The sequence below is a fragment of the Piliocolobus tephrosceles genome, chromosome 16 (genome assembly GCF_002776525.5).
Source record: "Piliocolobus tephrosceles isolate RC106 chromosome 16, ASM277652v3, whole genome shotgun sequence".
NCBI lineage: Eukaryota > Metazoa > Chordata > Mammalia > Primates > Cercopithecidae > Piliocolobus > Piliocolobus tephrosceles.
In genome coordinates this window covers 32,376,644-32,399,737 of record NC_045449.1, presented here as the reverse complement: position 1 = coordinate 32,399,737, position 23,094 = coordinate 32,376,644, and the positions used below count along the sequence as shown (strand labels likewise).

General features: G+C 41.2%; 1 protein-coding gene across 1 annotated transcript in view; it reads right to left on the bottom strand.

Moving 5' to 3' along the window:
• The window catches only part of PPM1D (protein phosphatase, Mg2+/Mn2+ dependent 1D), a 64,183-nt gene that overhangs the window by 20,503 nt on the left and 20,586 nt on the right, over positions 1-23,094 (bottom strand). The window contains exons 2-3 of the mRNA XM_023204683.2: positions 18,622-18,850; positions 7,620-7,744 (exon numbers count right to left, since the gene is read on the bottom strand). Coding sequence (XP_023060451.2) covers positions 7,620-7,744; positions 18,622-18,850 — 354 coding nt within the window. The remainder of the gene's footprint in view (positions 1-7,619; positions 7,745-18,621; positions 18,851-23,094) is intronic.

Below are 23,094 nucleotides of genomic sequence, written 5' to 3'. Positions count from 1 at the left end.
TTTTTTTCTGGGGGGGGCTGCAATTATAGATGATACTTATTTAAATTTCATTATGAACTGTTCATTTTTAGTACATAAAAATATGATAGACTGTGTAGGCTGAATCTGGGTCCTGTGAACTTGCTGAATCCACTTATTAATTCCAGTAGTTCTTCTGTTTGGGATTTTTTAATGCAGACAATGTTGGACTCTGTGGATAGAGCTGGTTTTAGTTATTTGCTCAACCATCTGAGATTAGATTACAGACTCAAAACACTTCACCTCCAAATAGTAATACTTCAACATTTATCTCCTAAGCATGAGGATGTTATTCTACCACACTCAGGCAATTTCATATTGCTATACCACTGTATAATATAAAACTTATGTTCAAATCTTCCCAGTTGTCACAATAATGCATTTTTAATATCCAGGATCCATTCAAGGATCATTCTTCGGCCAGGTTAGATGGCTCATGCCTGTAATCCCAACACTTTGGGAGGCCAAAGCAGGAGGACTGCTTGAGCCTGGGAGTTCGAGACCAGCCTGGGAAACACAGTGAAACCCCATCTTTATTTTTTAAAAAACTTAAAAAAAATTAATTGCATTTGTCATTTTTTAGTTGTTTTTAACCTAAAACAGTTCCCTAGGGTTTTGTTTTGTTTTTATCATTCATGATATTGACAATTGTGAAGAGTTTAAGATAGTTCTTTTGCCAGGTGCGGTGGCTCACATCTGTAATCCCAGCACTTTGGGAGGCCGAGGCAGGTGGATCACTTGAGGTCAGGAGTTTGAGACCAGCCTGGCTAACATGGTGAAACCCTGGCTCCACTGAAAATACAAACATTAGCTGGGCGTAGTGGCACGCTCCTGTAATCCCAGCTACTCGGGAGGCTGAGGCAGGAGAATCGCTTGACTCTAGAAGGTGGACATAGCAGTGAGCCAGGATCATGTCACTGTACTCCAGCCTGGATGAGAAAGTCTTTTTTAAAGAATTTTCTGGCCAGACATGGTGGCTCACGCCTGTAATCCCAACACTTTGGGAGGCCTAGGCTGGTAGATCACGAGGTCAAGAGATCGAGACCATCCTGGCCAAAATGGTGAAACCCTGTCTCTACTAGAAATACAAAAATTAGCTGGGCGGGGTGGTGCACACCTATAGTCCCAGCTACTCGAGAGGCTGAGGCAGGAGAATGGCTTGAACCCAGGAGACAGAGGTTGCAGTGAGCCGAGATCGCACCACTGCACTCCAGCCTGATGATAGAGTGAGACACCGTCTCAAAAAAAAAAAAAAACGAGTTTTCTTTGGAGTCTCTCTGAATCTACTGTGGGAGGGTGGCTACCCAATTCACAAATTGGCTACCCAAATCACAAAAATATAGTCCATCTCTATATAGACTTACAGATTCTTTTTTATTCAATATTTTTAAACTTATTCCTGTTATAATTTGTTTTGATGCTCAAGTTGCTTCAAATTTGCTAGTAAAAGTCTCTAGAATCTGACCTTTTAACAGACTTACCAGATGATTCATACTCATAACACTTTCCCTTGTTTTATCAGTTCAAAGAGTCTGTGTGATTCTATATATTATCAAATAACTGGTAAGGATCAGAATTGGGCCTTTAACTAAGGGTTTTTATTACTGATCTAGTGTTTGTACACCAAAGTAGGATCACAGAACATTTCTGTAGGTCCTGAAAGGAGGTGCCTTGGACACTGGCAGTCAGCCAATTCCCTTTTTTCCTCAGTAAAGGGTGCTGAAGGGACACCAGAAGAGAGGAGGCCTGCTTTCTGGTTCCAGTATATTTTCTGCTTGCTCCTGTGGCACATGGCAGCCAGCAGTCCACAAGACACTCAGTGGTCCTTACACCTAGCAAATTTCAGCACCCCTCTGAGTGGTTTCCCATGGAGAACTTCCAACAATGTTTATACCTCTAATCCATTCTCAAAATTGCAATTAAAATTCTCTCTTTAAAACACAAACCTAGTGGATTAAAGATTTAAATGCAAGACCTCAAACTGTAAGACTCCTGGATGGACATCAGCCTTGGGAAAGAATCTGTGACTAAATCCTCAAAAGCAACTGCTACAAAAGCAAAAATTGACAAGTGGGACCTAATGAAAGAGCTTCTGCACAGCAAAAGAAACTATCAACAGAGTAAACAGACAACCTACAGAAAGGGAGAAAATATTCGCAAACATGTATCTGACAAAGATCTAATTATCTAGAATCTGTAAGGAACTTAAATATTCAACAAGTTAAAAACAAATAACCCCATTAAAAAGTAGGCAAAAGGCATCAACACTTTTCAAAAGAAGACATGCAAATGGTCAAGAATCATAAAAAGCTCCATATTAGTAATCATTAGAGAATGCATATGAAAACCACAATGAGATACCATGTCATACCTGTCAGAATGACTATTATTAAAAAGTCAAAAAATGACAGATGCTGGCAAAGCTGCAGAGAAAAGGGAATGCTTATACACTGTTGGTGGGAATATAAATTAATTCAGCCACTGTGGAAAGCAGTATGGAGATACCTCAAAGAACTTAAAACAGAACTACCATTCGATCTAGCAATCCTGTTACTGGGTATACATCCAAAGGAAAATAAATTGCTCTACCAAAAAGACATATGCACTCAAATGTTCATCAGAGCACTATTCACAATAGCAAAGACAAGGAATCTACTTAGTTGCCCATCAAAAGTGAAATGGATAAAGAAAATATGGTACATACACACTACGGAATAATACATAGCCACAAAAAAAAATGAAATTATATCCTTTGCAGCAACACAGATGCAGCTGGAGGTCACTATCCTAAGCAAATTAATGCAGGAAAAGAAAGCCAAATACCACATGTTCTCACTTGTAAATGGGAGCTAAACATTGGGTACACACGAACATACAGATGGCAACAACAGACACTGAGGACCACTAGAGGGAGAAGGGAGAGGAGGAAGATGTGAAAAACTAACAATTGGGTACTATGCTCCCTACCTGGATGACAGAATCAACCGTACCCCAAACCTCAGCACCATGCAATATACCCATGTAACAAACCTGTACATGTACTTCCTGAATCTAAAAGTTGAAATTACAAAGACAAAAAAACCCCCACAAATCTAGGATAAATGGTGGATGATGGTTGCAAAACAGTATAACTGTACTTAACATCAATGAACCATGTGCTTACAACAGTAAGTTGTGTGTATGCTAAGTATATATTACCACAATTAAAAATACACAAATCTGGTTGTTTCCCATTCCAACTCTGTTATAGTTCACAATTGTTTTTAAGATAAAGACACAATTCTTTTATTTTTTTTGAAACAGGGTCTTGCTCTGTCGCCCAAGCTGGAGTGCAGTGACACAATCTTGGCTCACTGCAGCCTCCTGGGCTCAAGCAATCCTCCCGACCAAAGCCTCCTGAGTAACTGGGACTACAAGTACGTGCAACCACACCCAGCTAATTATTTGTAGAGGGGAGATTTCGCCATGTTGTCCAGCTGGTCTTGAACTCAAGCAATCCACCTGCCTTGACCTCCCAAAGTGTTGGAATTATGGGCGTGAGCCACCACATCCAGCCAAACACAATTCTTTACCACTGCCTATAAAATACAGTATTTTCTCATTTTATCCAAATCTCTTATTTCCTTATCCCTGTTCCAGCTACAATGGCCTTCACCAGAGTTCCTATGTCACTATGCTTCTTCCTGTCACCGAACTTTTCAAAAATGCTGTTTTCTATGCCTAAAACACACTTTCTTCCTCCTTAACCTCCAGTAATTCTTCAAAACTCAGTTCAAATATCACTTTTCCAGCCTCTCTGGTTAAGTGAAATATCCTTATTTTAGGTTTTCATTAGTACATACAAGAAGAATAGGCTGGGTGCGGTGGCTCACGCCTGTAATCCCAACGCTTTGGGAAGCTGAGGCGGGCAGATTACCTGAGGTCAGGAGTTCAAGACCAGTCTGGCCAACATGGTGAAATCCCGTCTCTATTAAAAATACGAAAAGTAGCCGGGTGCAGTGGCACTCGCCTGTAGTCCCAGCTACTTAGGAGGCGGAGGCAAAAGAATCACTTGAACCTGGGAGGCAGAGGCTGCAGTGAGCCGAGATCATGTCACTGCACTCTAGCCTGAGCAACAGAGTGAGACTCCATCTCAAAAAAAAAAAGAGAAGAATTTAAAATTCTCAGTTTTAGCTGGGTGCCATGGCTCACATTTGTAATCCCAGCACTTTAGGCAGCTGAGGCAGGTAGATCACCTGACGTCAGGAGTTAGAGACCAAACTAGCCAACATGGCTAAACTGCTGTATTTTTTGTATTTTGTAAAAATACAAAAATTAGCTGAGTGTGGTGGCGGGTGCCTGTAATTCCAGCTATGTAGGAGGCTGAGGCAGGAGAATCACCTGAACCTGGGAAGTAAAGGTTACAGTGAGCCAAGATCGTCCCACTGCACTCCAGCCTGGGTGACAAGAATGAAACTCAGTCTCAAAAAAAAAAAAAAAAAAAAAAAAAGTTTTTTTTTTGTTTTGTTTTTCTTTTTCAGTTTTTGTTATCATCTGATGAATGCCTTTCAATCCTCTCCTAGACTGCAAGCTCCATAAGGGCAAAGATCATGTGTTTGTACATACAGCAAAGTGCTTCATACACACTGTACTCAAAAATGGATCTCTCCAGTGAATAAAATGATTTGCAAGACTCAAATGCAATTCCAGCAGGCAGCCACTAGAAGGCACCTTTGTTACATTTGTACTTGGGTAATTATCATCAGTGCCTATAGGGCACCAATGTTGACAAGGAGACATCTATTCCCACTCCTTCCCCCGCCAAAAAAAAAAACTGTAAGAAAAATGACTGTAAACCATAACGGCATGTGTGTGCTAAATACTAGCATTTAATTTACTTTTGGCCAGTATTTCCATGCAACAAGCTAAACTCAGAAAATCAGTAACACAGCTCTTTTAAAAATATTATTTCCAGGTCGGTCACAGTGGCTCATGCTTGTACTCCCAGTGCTTTGGGAAGCAGAGGTGGGCAGATAAACTGAGGTCAGGAGTTCGAGACCAGCCTGGCCAACATGGTAAGACCCCGTCTCTACCAAAAATACAAAAATCAGCCAGGTGTGGTGGCATGTGCCTTCCCACCTACTTGGAAAGTAACCTAGAAAGTAAGCTCCATGGGTGCAGGAATTTTTGTTTCATTCACTGCTGAATCCTCAGCACCTGGAACAGTACCTAGCACATAGCAGGTATTTAATACATATTTGGTGAATAAAGAACAATCATGACGAAGTAGGAACTGTATGCTTTTAAAATACATCCACAAATTATTTGATATACTTGAGGGTGGGCTGGACTTAGTGATTCAGGGCTAACAAAATACAAAGCTGGATTCCCTACAGCAAGTGATCAAGAAAGCAAGATAGAAGTCAAAATGTCTTTTTATGATCACTTGCTCTAAGGAAGCCAGCTGCTATGTGATGAAGGCACATTCAAGCAACCCTACGTACAGGCCAGCAAAGCAAGAAACTGAAGCCTACTGCCAAGCCAGCTTACTCAGTGAGCTGTCTTACAAGTAGATGCTCCAACCCCACTGAAGGCTTCAGATGATTAATGACATCTTGATTACAGCTACACAAGAGACCCTGAGCCAGAACTACCCAGTTAAGTCACCCCTGGGTTACTGAGACAGAGAAGCTGTGTACATAAAAAATGTTTTAAACTCCTAAGTGTGGGAGTATTTGATTATACAGCAATAGATAACTAATACAGCAGGAATGTAATAACCTGGGATAATCACTTTGGGAAGAAATTTCGCAATACCTAATAAAACTAAACATGTAGATATCTCTGAATTGAGTCTCCCAACTGGTATTCCTTGATGAGTATGGCCTAGGGGCAGCAGGGTGGGTCCTCGGTGGCTAGAGCATCCAAGTTAGTTACCTCAGTCTCAAGTAGCCTCCTCTGCTTACTGTAGAAATATTATCATCTTGTATGAGTGTCGACAACACAAAAACAGTTGGTAAGTAACATACTATGACCCAGAAATTCCATTTCTAGTTATGTATCTTAAAGAAATCTTGCCAGGTACAGTGGCTCACACCTGTAATCCCAGTACTTTGGGAGGCCGAGGCGGGCAGATCACCTGAGGTCAGGAGTTCAAGACCAGTCTGACCAACATAGAGAAACCCCGTTTCTACTGAAAATACAAAATTAGCCAGGCATGGTGCTGCATGCCTGTAATCCGGCTACTCAGGAGGCTGAGGCAGAAGAATCACTTGAACCCAGGAGGCAGAGGTTACAGTGAGCCGAGATCGTACCATTGCACTCTAGCCTGGGTAACAAGAATAAAACTCTGTCTCAAAAAAAAAAAAAAAAGAAAGAAATCTCATATGTGTATATAAGGAAATATTTATTGCAGTATTTTTCATAATAGCAAATGCTTGGATATAACATAAAAGTCCACCAGTCAGGGTGTAGAAGAAGAAAACTAGTTTCACATTGGAAACAAATTATTAATACATACAGCAGTTGTGCTGGGTGTGGTGGCTCATGCCTATAATCCCAGCACTTTGGGAGGCCAAGGTAGGAGGATGGCTTAAGCCCAGGACCAGCCCAGGCAACATAGTGAGACTCCATCTCCTCAAAAAAGAACAAATTAGCCAGGCGTGGTGGCTCATGCCTGTAGTCCCAGTTACTTGGGAGGCTGAGGTGGGAGGATCGCTTGAGCCTGGGAGGTAGAGGCTGCAGTGAGCTGTCATCATGCCACTGCAATCCAGCCTGAATAACAGAACAAGATCCTGTCTCATAAAGTAAAAATAAACAAATGTGCATTTTCTCCAAGACATTTTCTTTGGAAAAACTACCCCCTCTAGCATAGCCAAGGTAAGACACCTTAATAGGTATAATTCTCTAGCCTTCTTTCCAAAGCCAGGTAGACCAGAAATATAACTATTTTTTTCATACTTAATTACTTTGCTAACTAAAGAAAAAAGAGGTTTTGAAGGCTCTCAGGAGGACTTAAAGGGCTAAAGTAGAATGGGATATTTAAAAATTGTTTCAAGGGTTAACATTAAGCCTAGACATGCATATACTTCCCTAAACACAGATAGAAATTAGCAAAACACTGAACATGACTCGTGAACAAAGGGCAACTGTCAGTGAAATATATACCTAAACCTTCCTTTCAATTAGGCTTTTTTTTTTCTTTTGAGTCTTGCTCTGTCACCCAGGCTAGAGTGCAGTGGTGTGATCACTGCAACCTCTGCCTCCTGGGTTCAAGCAATTCTCCTGTCTCAGCCTCCTGAGTAGCTGGGACTACAGGTACACGTCACTATGCCCAGCTAATTTTTGTATTTTTAGTGAGGATGCAGTTTCACCATGTTGACTAGGCTGGTCTCAAACTCCTGACCTCAAGTGATCTGCCCATCTGAGCCTCCCAAAGTGCTGGGATTCTAAGTGTGAGCCACCATGCATGGCTTCTATTAGGTTCTAAAGCATTTAACAGAGTATCATTGTATCGCTACCCTCACTATATGCCATGTAAGGGTTCTCAGTTTCCTTTTTTATTTTGCCACCATACATCGTACAAAATTCAATATAATTTCACCAAATTAAGTCCTACTTACCAAGTGCTCTTGCTACTGCCAGAAAAGGAATCTGGTCAATAACTGTGCTTCTTCTAACAGGTCCATTGTGAGTGAGCCGAGGTCGTTTCCAAACTACACGATTCACCCCAGACTTGTTCATCACACTAAAAATAAAGAGTTCACGTAAATAATCTAAATGATTAAAATACAACAAGTTAGCTCAGTATATTAAATCACTAATAAAAGAAGACTACACTATTACGAAATAATGTCTTACGTGTTTCAAATACAAAGATACATAAGCCAAAATTCCTGTTCAGAGAGGAATTAGGGTGGATTCAAAGCAGAAAATGTTGAGATTACTGGAACAGGCAGTATAACCAAATGAATGTAATGTGAAGAAAAGTGAGTATAAATATCATGTCAAAAAAAAAGCAAAATTACCTAATTAGTAAACAATTGGGGGATGACAGAAAACCTTATCTAAGTGGAGAGAGAATTGAACATCGAGGCAGAGGCTGCAGTGAGCCAAGATTGCACCACTGCACTCCAGCCTGGATGACAGAGCGAGACTCTGTCTCAATAAATAAATAAATAAACAGGGATTAAATCGTGATATAAGCAATTAAAAAGGAAAGGTTATAGAGTTCTGAGTGTTTATGTTGAGGATGGGGGAAACATAGCAGAACTTCAGTTTTAGTTTTTGTTGTTGTTGGTTGGTTGCTTTTTTTTTTTCTTTTCTTTTTTTGAGACAGAGTCTCACTCTGTTGCCCAGGCTGGAGTGCAATGGCGTGATCTCAGCTCATCGCAACCTCCGCCTCCTGGGTTTAAGCGATTCTCCTGCCTCAGCCTCCCCAGTAGCTTGGATTACAGGCATACACTACCATGCCTGGCTAATTTTTCTATTTTTAGCAGAGATGGGGTTTCAACATGTTGGCCACGCTGGGCTCCAACTCCCGACCTCAGGTGATCCGCCCACATCAGCCTCCCAAAGTGATGGGACTACAGGCGTGAGCCACCGTGCCCGGCCAGTTTTTTTGTTTATTTTTACTTATTTATTTAATTTATTTTGAGATGGAGTTTTGCTCTTGTTGTCCAGGCTGGAGTACAGTGGCACGACCTCAGCTCACTGCGACCTCTGCCTCCTGGGTTCAAGCGATTCTTTTGCCTCAGCCTCCTGAGTAGCTGGAACCACAGGCATGCACTACCACGCCTGCTAATTTTTGTATTTTCAGTAGAGATGGGGTTTCACCACGTTGGCCAGGCTGGTCTCGAACTCCTGACCTCAGCCTCCCAAAGTGCTGGGAGCCACCACATGAGCCACCACGCCTGGCTTATTTTTTCTTTTTTGAGGAGACGGGGTCTCACTATGTTGCCCGGGCTGGTCCTGGACTTAAGCCATCTTCCCACCTCAGCCTTCAAAGTGCTGGGATTATAGGCATGAGCAACAGCGCCCGGCCTGTTTTTTGTTTTTTGATACAGGGTCTCACTCTTGTCGCCCAGGGTGGAGTGCAGTGGTGCACTCATGGTTCACTGCAGCCTTGACCTCCTCTTGTGCTGTACTGATCCTCTCACCTCAGTCTCCTAAGTAGCCGAGACTACAGGCATGTGCCACCAGGCCCAACTAATTGTTGTGGGTTTTGTGGGATGGGGGTGGGGGGTTGTTTTTGTTTGTAGACACGGATTTTCACCTTGTTGCCCAGGCTGGCAGTTTTAATATGACTTCAGCAATATACAGAAAATACTATATATTTAGGTATTTCTGTAATTCAAAGTGTGAGACTAGACTTTGGGAAATAGATCAACTGTAGACATGTAGATTGGGGAGTTATAAGAGTAAGAAAACCCTCCTAAAAATGTGTCATAGGAGCAACAGAAATGCCTAAAACTTGGAAATATGATTAGTTCTTTAGGAAAAAACACTGATAATCAAAACATTAGAGATGGTCTCTCAAACTCTGCCCGGCATGACCAAAATGAGCTTTACTTCAAATGGGAATTGACTTTTTTAATTTAATTTTTATTAATTTAAACAGCCATTTGTGGCTAGTGTTGAGTATACTGAACAGTCCAGAGGAGAACTGAAACAAGTAGAGAATGACCAGAAAACACTGTGGGTATTAACAAAGAATATAAATTCCAGAAAGTTGCTCATTTACCATCCCCCCCCCCTTTTTTTTTTGGAGACAGTCTCGCTCTGTTACCCAGGCTGGAGTGCAATGGTGTGATCTTGACTCACTGCAGCCTCAGCCTCCTGAGAAGCTAGGATTACAGGCACCCGCCACCATGCCTGGCTAATTTTTTTATTTTTAGTAGAGATGGGGTTTAACCATGTTGGCCAGGCTAGTCTCGAACTCCTGGCCTCAAGTGATGTGCCTGCCTCAGCCTCCCAAAGCGCTGGTCTTACAGGTATGAGCCACCATGCCCAGCCTACCATCCCTTTTGAGAACTAGTTTTCATTTTGTTTTGAGACAGGGTGTCTGTCATTCTGTTGCCCAGGCTGCAGTGCAGTGGTATGATCGTGGTTCCCCACAGCTTTGACTTCCCGGGCTCAAGTGATCCTCCCACCTCAGCTTCCCAAACAGCAGGGACCACAGGCATGTAATTTTTTTGTAGAGAATGGATCTCACTATGTTTGCCAGGCCGGTCTCAAGCCATCCTCCCATCCAGGCCTCCCAACATGCTGGGATTACAAGCGTGAGCCACCATGCCCAGCCAATAACTAGTTTAAATAAGTTCTGATATCAACAGGTTGATCATAACAAGAGTTAAAATATCAAAGGCATTCATTTTGTTACATTAAGCTTTCTTCAATGATGATCCTCAAAAGTCAACAGCAGAGTAAAGACTAAATTTGCCATTCACAAGAATCCATGAAACACAAGAGTTATAAGATGCCAACATTCTGTCTTAATACCATCTTAAAGCTCTATTATTCTTTGCTAAACCTTCTCCCTACAAGGTAAGGCTTAGTACCTAAATAATTTACAGTAGCTACTTCCAACATAACTAGACGAGCAGCTCTCTTGACACTAAATATTCAAAGATACTATGATCTGTGTTTCTGAGAAACAAAAAGACAAATAATGACACTGGTTAAAACATAGAAGTTTTAAGATCTAGTAACAAAAAACTAAAGCAATGTCATAAAAGATGCTTTTACTGCACTCCCCGTTGTTGTCCTATATGATTAAAAGGCATGTAAAAAGGAACAGCCTGACATGCAGGGAACTGACTGAGCAGCAACAGAAGGCTGGAAAAACAAAATGCTGGCCTGTTGCCTAGGCCGGGACAGAGGGAAGCAATGAAATAACTTATAATAAAATAGCTCAATTTTTGCAAAAAGTTACCTGCTCCAAAATAGCAGATTATCTGCCCAACTGTCCAGATGGTGTTTTTGGTAATAAAGCCAAAAAACTCTTTCTAAAAATGTTATTAAAATCAAATAAAATATAATTTTAAAATTCAAGTAAAAAAACAAAGAATAGTCAAGAAAGATATTTTTAAAACACAAAAGGGTAATTTCTTCTGTAGAAAATGATTATTTCCTTTTTTGTTCGTTTATTTATAATTATTAAAAAAAATTTTTACATAGAGATGGAGGTCCCGCTATGTTGAACAGGTTGGTCTCAAACTTCTAACCTCAAGTGATCCTCCCATCTTGGCCTCCAAAGCGCTAGGTGCCACAGCCAGCTGCTTTATTTCTTTTTTTTTTTGAGACAGAGTTTTCACTCTCGTTGGGCAGGCTGGAGTGCAGTGGCATGATCTTGGCTCACTGCAACCTCCGCCTCCCAGGTTCAAGAGATTCTCCTGCCTCAGCCTCCCAAGTAGCTGGGATTACAGGCACGTGCCACTATGCCTGGATAATTTTTTTGTATTTTTAGTAGAGATGGGGTTTTGCCATGATGGCCAGGCTGGTCTCAAGCTCCTGACCTCCGGTGATTCACCCACCTCAGCTCCCACAGTGCTGGGATTACAGGCGTCACTGTGCCCGGCCCCAAGAAAAGTAATTTTTAAAAGGAAGATTAATGAGAAGGAATCAGGCCTACCAATATTTAAAATTATAATAAAGTCTGTTTTAAAAATTATAATACTGGTAAATAAGCAGGAAAAAAATTATAGTCCAGAAAAGACCCAAATATGTGGACGAATTCTGTTTATAATCTGCAAAGCCCACTTAGCATGACAACCAGCAGAGGTGTCAGATATATTCTGACCTTCACAGTGACAGGATCAAATAGAATATAGCTTGAAAGGTGGTTCATCTAACTTTGCAGGATACTGGGCAGGAAATACAGTATGCCACCATAGCGACTTCAAGGATGTTGTCTTCAGCAGTGATTCAGACAGCCAGAGCCATTTTTTCATCTCCCAAGTGATGGCTCAGTTGTAAGCAAGATGACAGGGTCTAGCTTAGCCTAGGTAAGCTTCATGTGCCACAGAAACCAAGGTAACAAATAGCACATGACTGTAGTTTCTTTGTCCCTACACAAGACAAACTGCATGCATACAAGGAAGCCAAGGTCTGTGCTTCCGAATAGAAATGTATACTCCATTCAACGACTTCCCTACCAAGATGCAATTCCATTCAGGGATCATTCTACAATAAGCAATGCTGTCTAATAACAGAGGTGATATTTCACATTTATCTTAACTAGAGAAATACAAGGAGAGGGTAAATTCAATGTCATCTTCCCACTGAAGAAGGGTCTGGTAACTGGTCACCCTGCTACTCAGTAATGAAAAGATATATAATTATTCAAGTGGCTACTAGTAGTCATCTAGAAAAAAGGTTAACTTGTCTATTTACTACATAGCTTAGATCTTAAAATTCCAGAAGGATTAAAGATTAAAATATAAAAGATGATGAAACCATATGAGAACTGGCAAAGTGGTTCTCAAAATGTGGTTTAGGGGACCCTGGCAGGTCGCTAAAGACTTTTTCAGGGTGTCTCCAAGGTCTATTTTTTTTTTTTTTTTCATAATACTACTAAGACCACATGTATACAGTGGAGTTTTTTGAGAGGCTGCATGACTGGATATGATATAGTATAATAAAAAGTGTCAATATTTGCAAGATCTGTATAATTCAGTGTACCAGTATATTACAAACAATAAATACATATATTAAAAAGTCATGCAGAGGGGCTACATACTATATGGTTCCAACTATATGACATTCTGGAAAAAGCAAAATTATGAAGGCAGTAAAAAGAGCAGTGGTTACCAGGAGTAAGTGGGGGAGGGATGAATAGGCATAGTACAGAGGACTTTTAGGGTGATGAAACTAATCTGCATAATACTATAATGGTGGATACATGTGATGACATATTTGTCAAAACCCATAAAATGTGTAACACCCAGAGTGAACCCTAATGTAAACTATGGACAACGGGTGATAATGGTATGTCAATGTAGTTATGTCAATGTAGGTCAATGTAGGTATGTCATTGACAATGTATGTCAATGTAGGCATGTCAATGTAGGTATGTCAATGTAGGTATGTCAATGGTATGTCAACTGATTGATTATAACAAACACTCTGGAGAAGGATGTTGATAGTGGGGAAGCCTGGGAGGTGGGGGGTAGGGCAGAGCATATATGAGAATCCTGTGCTTCCCACTCAATTTTGGAGTGAATCTAAAAGTACTCTTAAAATTAAAGTATATTAATTTTTTTTAATTATGCAGGGATTTTTAAAAAGCATTCAATTCAGGGCCCGGTGCGGTGGCTCACGCCTATAATCTCAGCACTTTGGGAGGCCAAGGCAGGCGGATTGCCTGAGGTCGGGAGTTCATGAAACCCTGGGTCTACTAAAAATACAAAATGAGCTGGGTGTGGTGGTGCATGCCTGTAATCCAGCTACTCGGGAGGCTGAGGCAGGAGAATCATCTGAACCCGGGAGGCAGAGGTTGCAGTGAGTCAAGATCGCGCCACTGCATTCCAGCCTAGGCAACAAGAGCAAAACTCAGTCTCAAAAAAAAAAAAAATCAATCCAACCAATGTCTTCATTAACTGACTAATGGATGTTAATGTAAGAATATGCAAAGTTCATTAATAAAGTTTCAGATACCATACTACAATCCTTAAAGAAACTATCATTTCTTGTGTTTCAAACAGCATCAAAGACAAACATTTATATATTTATTTTATTTGTTTATTTATGTTTTGTAGACAGTGTCTTGCTCAGTTGCCCAGGCTGGAGTGCAGTGGTATGATCTCAGCTCACTGCAACCTCCACCTCCTGGGCTCACACCATTCTCCTGCCTCAACCTCCCTAGTAGCTGGGACTACGGACGCCTGCCACCATGCCCGGCTAATTTTTTTTGTATTTCAGTAGAGACGGGGTTTCACCACGTTAGCCAGGATGGTCTCGATCTCCTAACCTCGTGACCAACCTGCTTCAGCCTCCCAAAGTGCTGAGATTACAGGCGTGAGCCACAGCGCCCGGCATAAAGACAAACATTTATAGAGAAGTGAGCAAAGTACTCCTCCCTGGTGCCTTGGCTCACACCTGTAATCCTAGCACTTTGGGAGGCACAGGCAGGCAGATCACGAGGTCAGGAGTTCAAGACCAGCCTGACCAAAATGGTGAAATCCCATTTCTACTAAAAATACATAAATTAGCTGGGCATGGTGATGTGCACCTGTAATCCCAGCTACTCAAAGAGGCTGAGGCAGGAGAATTGCTTGAACCCAGGAGGTGGAGGTTGCAGTGAGCCCAGATCCCACCACTGCACTCCAGCCTGGGCAACAGAGCAAGACTCTGTCTCAAAATAATAAATAAATAAATAAATAAATAAATAAATAAATAAATAAATAAATCCTCCATTTTCCAACTATATATAAGACCAGATTTACTTCATTTACTGCAACCAAAATAACATATCACAACAGACTGAATGTAGAAGATGAGACTCTGTCACCTATTAAGTCAGACATTAAAGACACTTGCAAAACTAAAACAATGACACTCCTCTCACTAAATGTTTTGGCAAATAGCTTTTTTTTTTCATTTAAAATGTTCTTTAGTTAATACATAATGGGTTTATAATTGCTATTTTTAGATGAATTAAGAAGGCAAGAGGAGTGTTTGAGACCAGCCTAGGCAACATAGTGAGACCTTGTCTCTCCAAAAAAGACTTTTTTTCTTTTTTTGAGATGGAGTCTTGCCGTGTTGCCCAGGTTGGAGTGCAATGGTGTGATCTCGGCTCACTGCAACCTCTGCCTCCCGGGTTCCAGAGATTCTACTGCCCAAACCTCCCAAGTAGCTGGGATTACAGGCACATGCCACTACGCCCGGCTAATTTTTTGTATCTTTAGTAGAGACTGGGTTTCACAATGTTGGCCAGGCTGGTCTTGAACTCCTGACCTCATGATCCACCCACCTCAGCCTCCCAAAGTGCTGGGATGACATGCAGGAGCCACTATGCCCGGATGAGTTTTTTTTTTTTTTTTTAAAGAAAAAGAGGCCGGGTGCGGAGGCTTGTGCCTGTAATCCCAGCACTTTGGGAGGCCGAGGCAGGCGGATCACCTGAGGTCAGGTGTTCGAGACCAGCCTGGCCAACATGGTGAAATCCTGTCTGTATACTAAAGCTACGCCGTGGTGGCAGGCGCCTATAATCCCAGCTACTCAGGAGGCTGGGGCAGGAGAATCGCTTGAACCTGGGAAGCGGAGGTTACAGTGAATGGAGATAACACCATTGCACTCTAGCCTGGGCAACAGGGCAAGACTGTCTCAAGAAAAAGAAAAAGAAAAAGAAAAAGAAAAAGAAAAAGAAAAAGAAAAAGAAAATTAGCTGGCATGGTGGCACACATGCACCTGTAGTCCCAGCTCTCAAGAGACTGACATGAGAAGATCACTTGAGGTTGCAGTGAGCCATGATCATGCACTGCAGCCTGGGCAACAGAGGGAGATCATGTCTCAAAAACGAAAAAACAAACAGAATGAACAAACAGGGTTTCTAAGACCAAAAATATTCCTGCTGTACTAAAAGAAAATATATATAGCAGACTTTATTAAAAAGCTTCACTGTGTGTATAGCATAAAACCCAAAAAGTTGTAACAGAAGAGACTATAAATTTAACTGCATTAAAAGAAACTTTCATGTGGAAAAAGTTCCAGGAGCATAATCAAAGACAAACTGTGGAAACAATATCTAAAATTCACATCACATACATTAGACTAATTTCTTTAATGTACAGCTAGCCCCTACACATTAATGTGGGGGAAAAAATGGCTAACAACAATCCCCCAAAATGAATAAAAAGAAATACAGAGAAAAAATATAAACGGCTCTTAAATATATAAAAAGATTCAACATTTCTCATAAGATAAATTCAAATTAAAACATTACTGAAGCCAGACGATCCTATTTAACACGGTGAAACCCAGTCTCTACTAAAAATAAAAAAAAATTAGCGGGGCATGGTGGCGGGCGCCTGTACTACCAGCTACTCACGAGGCTGAGGTAGGAGAATGACGTGAAACGGCAGGCGGAGCTGGCAGTCAGCCAAGATCGCGCCACTGCACTCCAGCCTGGGCGACAATGTGAGACTCTGTCTCAAAAAAAATAAATAAAAATAAAAATAAACGTGTGGTATAAAATCTCATCACTCATTTATAAAAATTTAGAATATTTATCTTATTCCCATGTCTCTGCATTGCTGAAGTAACACTAGAAATATAATTTTATATCCTGCTTTTTTGTGACCATAAACATTTTCCCATATCATTAAACCTTCCCCATATACATGGGAGTTCAAATTACTCTCTCTACCTTTACTTGGAAAAATTTCAAAACACCATGAGTTTTATAAACTTATCTATAAATGTTATTTTTAATTATGAATTAATTTATTAATAATTTAATTAATAATATTTTAATATGAATATGTTGCTAAATATACTTAACCATTCTCTAGCTGTTGGGCCTTCAAGTTACTTCCGGCCTTTAACAGTCATTAAAACTGCTGCAATCAATAACTCTATTCAGATATTTTTGTCCACAGTTCAGATTTCTTCTTTAGAATAGATTCCCGAAACATTTAAAGCTACTGGTATATATTTTCTATATAGGTACTAATTTTTTTTTTTTAAGATGAAGTCTGGCTGTCGCCCAGGCTGGAGTGCGGTGACACCATCTCCGATGGCGGGATCTCGGCTCACTGCAAGCTCCGCCTCGCAGGTTCCCGCCATTCTCCTGCCTCAGCCTCCCGAGTAGCTGGGACTACAGGCGCCACCACCACGCCTGGCTAATTTTTTGTATTTTTTAGTAGAGACGGGGTTTCACCCTGTTAGCCAGGATGGTCTCAAACTCCTGACCCCGTGATCCACCCACCTTGGCCTCCCAAAGTGCTGGGATTACAGACATGAGCCACTGCGCCCGGCCGGTAGTACCAATTTATAATCTTATCAAGAGGGTAACCATTTCAACAAAAATATTGAGGAATCGGTTTTTTTTAAAAAATCTTTGCTAATCTAACAACAGGAAATGGAGTTTCATTTTAATGTTTAACTTTTATTTCCCCGAATGTTTACTACTGTTTTGCATTTTTTTGTTGTTCAAACTTTCTCTCCTTTATCCACCTATCCAGGGTGCCATGCACTTTAGTACTTTATTTTATTTATTATTATTATTTTTTTAAGAGACAGAGTCTCACTCTGTCACCCAGGCTGGAGTGCAGTGGCGCAATCTCGGTTCACTGCAACCTCCATCTCCTGGGTTCAAGCAATTCTCTTGCCTCAGCCTCTCAAGTAGTTGGGACTACAGGCGCAAGCTGCCACACCTGGCTAATTCGTTCTGTACTTTAGCAGAGATGGGGTTTCAGCGTGTTCCCCAGGCTGGTTTCAAACTCCTGAGCTCAGGCAATCCACCTGTCGCAGTCTCCCAAAGTGCTAGGATTATAGGTGTGAGCCACTGCGCCCGGCCTCGCACTTCAGTACTGTATTAATTTGTTGAACTCCTTATAGTTTAAGGATGCTAATTCTTTTCTTTTATTTTGTGAGATGGCATTCTGCTCTTGTTGCCCAGGCTGGAGTGCAATGGTGCAATCTCAGCTCACCACAACCTCTGCCTCCTGGGTTCAAGTGATTCTCCTGCCTCAGTCTCCGGAGTAGCTGGGATTACAGGCATGCGCCACCACACTCAGCTAATTTTGTATTTTTAGTAGAGATGGGTCTTCTCCATGTTGGTCAGGCTGGTCTTGAACTCCCGACCTCAGGTGATCCACTCGCCTCAGCCTCCCAAAGTGCTGGGATTACAGGCGTGAGCCACAGTGCCCGGCCAGATGCTAATTATTTTCTTTAGTTTGTCATTTCTCTGCAAAAGACCAATTTTGATTTAATAAAAGCAAAAAAGAGGAGGCAAGTAATGATATCATGGGAAGGCTTCAGTTACAACGATTATTTAGAAAACACTGGATTCTACTCAACTTGCCTCATACCCTCAATTTTTAAAAATTAGTATTGAGATAATTTTTAAATTTTCTCATGTTATTCACTCTCTTGATTTTTAGAATAATTAAGTTTGAATTATAAAAATATAATACTGAAATCAATTTCAGTTCCTAGTTTACAAATTACCTACACATTGAAACACTAAGTTCAAACAAAAAAATAATAATTGGAAAGGTTTGCAGTAAATCTGAAATCAATGAAAAAAGCTGAAAGTTAATTCTAACTTAATCTTTTTCCCTCAGCCAGATTCAAAGTGTTCTACTCTGGAACTCCAAGAGCTGTTCTGTCTAGATTCTGAAAGTCACGTGAAAGGTTTTCAGCAAAACCTTGTATTGTGTTGTTTCCTTGGGGCCCACTGAGATATTATTTCCTATTAGAGTCATTATCAGAAATAAAACAATAAATTCATAATAATGAGAAAAACATGAATGCACATACATGGGTACTACATCAAACTAAAAAACCTGTAATACTAAGAAAGTAACTTCAATAAAAGGGAGAGTAGTAGGTCAATTTTATTAGTAAAGTATAAAAGGACTAAATTAGAACCAAGACAGGAAAGAGAAAACAACAGAATGTTACCTCCCACCAAGTCCTTCGATTCGTTCTCTTTCCTTGGGAAGTTCTGGCTTATGGTCCTGCGTCACCTCCACAGCTCTGACAAAGTCATCCTTTGGGTCATCCTGAATTCCAAGAACCACCCCTGAGTCACCTACGTGAGCTACATACATCTTCATGCCCCGTATGATGACCACACTGGCAGTTGTTCCTGATGTGCTGGGAAGACCTGTCATAGTCTTTGGCCATTCCGCTGGAATAAGAAATAAAATATTTTACCTCTTACAAGTATAAACAGTAATATACTGTCAGGATACAAATGGCAACAAACACTGAATTAGCATGTTAACATTCAAATTGACATAAGAAAAAATTTGAGAAAAATATTCTGAAAACTACTAAAGGACTTAGGTTAATTAATGAATACATTAATAAATTAATTTTATAAATAATACAATTATAATACAACTATCAAACCAATCCTAAGAGAAATCTATTACAGGATAGGTTTATTACTGCTACATAACTCTTAGTCCTAACTAAACTGAGAGGAAAGAATGTGTTAAGAGGTTTTTTTAATCGGAATCAGTCTTTTTTGTTTTTGTTTTTGTTTTTTTTTGAGACAGAGTCTCGCTCAGTCACCCAGGCTGGAGTGCAGTGGTGCGATCTCGGCTCACTGCAAGCTCTGCCTCCCAGGTTCACACCATTCTCCTGCCTCAGCCTCCTGAGTAGCTGGGACTACAGGCGCCCGCCACCACACCCAGCTAATTTTTTTGTATTTTTAGTAGAGACGGGGTTTCATCGTGTTAGCCAGGATGGTCTCGATCTCCTGACCTCATGATCCGCCCGTCTCGCCCTCCTAAAGTGCTGGGATTACAGGCGTGAGCCACTGCGCCTGGCCCAGAATCAGTCTTGATTCAAGAGTTGTGATATCATTTAGCCAGCCACTTAGCATCTGTTTACTACTATCTCTTCTAAAAGGCTTTCTGAAAAAGTTCCTTATTTTTTTGTTTTGTTTTGTTTTTTAGACTGAGTCTTACTCTGTCATCTAGGCTGGAGGGCAACCTCTGCCTCCTGGGTTCAAGCGATTCTTCTGACTCAGCCTCCCGAGTAGCTGTTATTACAGGCGCCTGACACCAAGCCCAGCAAATTTTTGTATTTTTAGTAGAGATGGGGTTTCACCATGTTGGTCAGGCTGGTCTCAAACTCCTGACCTTGGGTGATCCACCTACCTCGGCCTCCCAAAGTGCTGGGATCATGGGCAATGAGACACCGTACCCGGCTTGATTTGTTTTTTAGATAACTATTTTGAATAGTCACTACTTAACAAGTAACATTTACTGAGTATACTCACTGTATACCAGATTCTATACTAAGAGCTTTACATGTATTATCTCAAATAATGCTTGTGACCAACTTATGAGACAGATACGATTATTCCCTTTATTTATTTTATTTACTTATTCCTCATCTTGCAGATAAGTATGTCAATACTTTGAGTAATTAAGAAACCTGCTTGCGATAACTCAAATATTTAGTGGCAGAATCCCTGTATATTAAATTACAAACTCTATATTGTTTAATTAAATTCACTGTCATTCAACAATTCTGAAGCATTCTCTAACACTAAACAAACTGCAACTTATAGTTCATGATGGCAAAATGAGTCCAAACAATGACATTCTCCCCACCGAAATCCCACTGAAAGGATAGAATATAAATATTAGAAAAAGTCCACAGGAGTCATGAAACACATAGAAAGGTCATAAGGAAAGACGAAGAATTCCTGGAAGTTTAAACAAATAAAATTACGTTAAGAAGAAAATAAGGCCGGGCGCGGTGGCTCAAGCCTGTAATCCCAGCACTTTGGGAGGCCGAGACGGGTGGATCACGAGGTCAGGAGCTCGAGACCATCCTGGCGAACACAGTGAAACCCCGTCTCTACTAAAAAATACAAAAAACTAGCCAGGCGAGGTGGCGGGCGCCTGTAGTCCCAGCTACTCGGGAGGCAGAGCCAGGAGAATGGCGTGAACCCGGGAGGCGGAGCTTGCAGTGAGCTGAGATCCGGCCACTGCACTCCAGCCTGGGAGACAGAGCCAGACTCCGTCTCAAAAAAATAAATAAATAAAAATTAAAAAGAAAGAAAAAATAAAAATGCGGTCTTGTAATCCAACATAAGCAAAAAGAACAATCAGTAATAAAGACAGTAAATGAGTGTTTCCTTTTTTTTTTTTTTTTTTTTAGACGGGGTTTTCCTCTGTCGCCCAGGCTGGAGTGCAGTGGCACAAAGGTGACAGGCGCCTGCCACCACGCCCGGCTAATTTTTGTGTGTGTTTTTTTTAGTAGAGATGGGATTTCGCCGTGTTAGCCAGGATGGTCTCGATCTCCTGACCTCATGATCCGCCCACCTCGGCCTCCCAAAGTGCTGGCATTAGAGGCGTGAGCCACCGCGCCTAGCCAGGCAGATAAATTTTTACACTGCAGAAGCTAGGTCAGTGCCTAAACATTCCGCACAGTAAGGTGAAATGTTAAGTCCCCAAGGTGCCACTAACTGTAACACCTCTCTTTTAAGGAAAGTGGTAGATTTGTTAATGGGTGTAATAGATTCTCAAAAAGAGGTAGAAGAACAAACAGGGCCTAATAAAACTAGGAAGGGTGGGCCGGGCACGGTGGCTCATGCCTATAATCCCAGCACTTTGGGAGGCCGAGGTGAGCAGATTACTTGAGGTCAGGAATTCGAGACCAGTCTGGCCAACGTGGTGAAACCCTGTCTCTACTAAAAAGCAGCCAGGCGTGGTGGCTCACGCTTGTAATCCCAGCTACTTGGGAGGCTGAGGTAGGTGGATCACGAGGTCAGGAGATCAAGACCATCCTGACTGGTGAAACCCCGTCTCTACTAAAAATACAAAAAAATTAGCCGGGCATGGTGGCAGGTGCCTATAGTCCCAGCTACTCGGGAGGCTGAGGCAGGAGAATGGTGCGAACCTGGGAGGCGGAGCTTGCAGTGAGCCGAGAGCACGCCACTGCACTCCAGCCTAGGCGACAGCGCGAGACTCTGTTTCAAAAAAAAAAAAAAAAGAGAGAAGAGAGAAAAAACCCTAACTCAACCAAAAAACTGTTAGAATAAGCAAATATAATAAAGTTGTAGAATACAAAATCAACATGCTAAAATCAGTTGCATTTCTATTTACTAACTATCCAAAAAAAGTTTTAAAAAATCCTATTTACAATAGCATCAAAAAGAATAAAATACTTAGGAATAAATTTAACAAAGGAGGTGAAAGATCTGTACGTTTAAACTGTAAGACACTGATGAAAAAAACTAGAGAAGACAAAAATAAACATTAAAAATCTGTGTCCATGGATAGTAAGAATATTGTTAAAATGTCCATACTACCTCTACAGATTTAATGCAATCTCCATCAAAATTCCAATGACATTTTCCACAAAAATAGAAAAAAATCCTAAAATTCACAGAGAACCACAAAAGACCCCAAATAGGTAAAGCAATCTTGAGAAAGAAGAACAAAGCTTAAAAGGCATCACATTTCCTGGTTTGAAAGTATAGTACAAAGCTATAGTAATCAAAACAGTATGGTACAGACATAAAAATACACCAAGGGAATAGAAAAGAGAGCCTAGAAATAAACCCATGCATATATGGTCAACTAATCTTTTGACAAGAGCTCCAAAAATACACCCTGAAGCAGCCTGGCCAAAATGGTGAAACCCCATCTCTATCAAAAAATACAAAAAATAGCCAGGCACATGTGCCTGTAGTCCCAGTTACTCAGGAGGCTGAAGTGGGAGAATTGCTTGAACCCAGGAGGTAGAGGTTGCAGTGAGTGGAGATGGTGCCACTGCACTCCAGCCTGGCCAATAGAGCAAGACCCTGTCTCAAAAAACAAAAACAAAAACACTGAGGTAAGGATAGTCATCAATAAATGGCATTGGAAAACCTGGATATCCACATGCAAAAGAATGAAATTGTACCCTTGTCTTATACTATACACAAAAATTAACTAGAAAGTGACTAAAAATCGAAATGTAAGAAATACACTGAAAGCATAAAACTCAGGCCAGGTGCGGTGGCTCACACCTGTAATCCCAGTACTTTGGGAGGCCGAGGTGGGCAGATTACCTGAGGTCAGGAGTTCGAGACCAACCTGGCCAAATACAAAAAAATACACAAAAAAATTCACATGGTGAAACCCCATCTCTACTGAAAATATAAAAATTAGCCAGGTGTGGTGGTGTGCACCTGTAATCCCAGCTACTCAGGCAGCTGGGGCAGGAGAATTGCTTCAACCTTAGAGGCAGAAGTTGCAGAGAGCCAAGATCGTGCCACTGCACTCCAGCCTGGGCAACACAGCGAGAATCTGCCTCAAAAAAGGAAAGAAAGGGGAAGAGAGAGGGGAAGAGAGAGGGGAAGAGAGAGGGGAAGAGAGAGGGGAAGGGAAGGGAAGGGAAGGGAAGGGAAGGGAAGGGAAGGGAAGG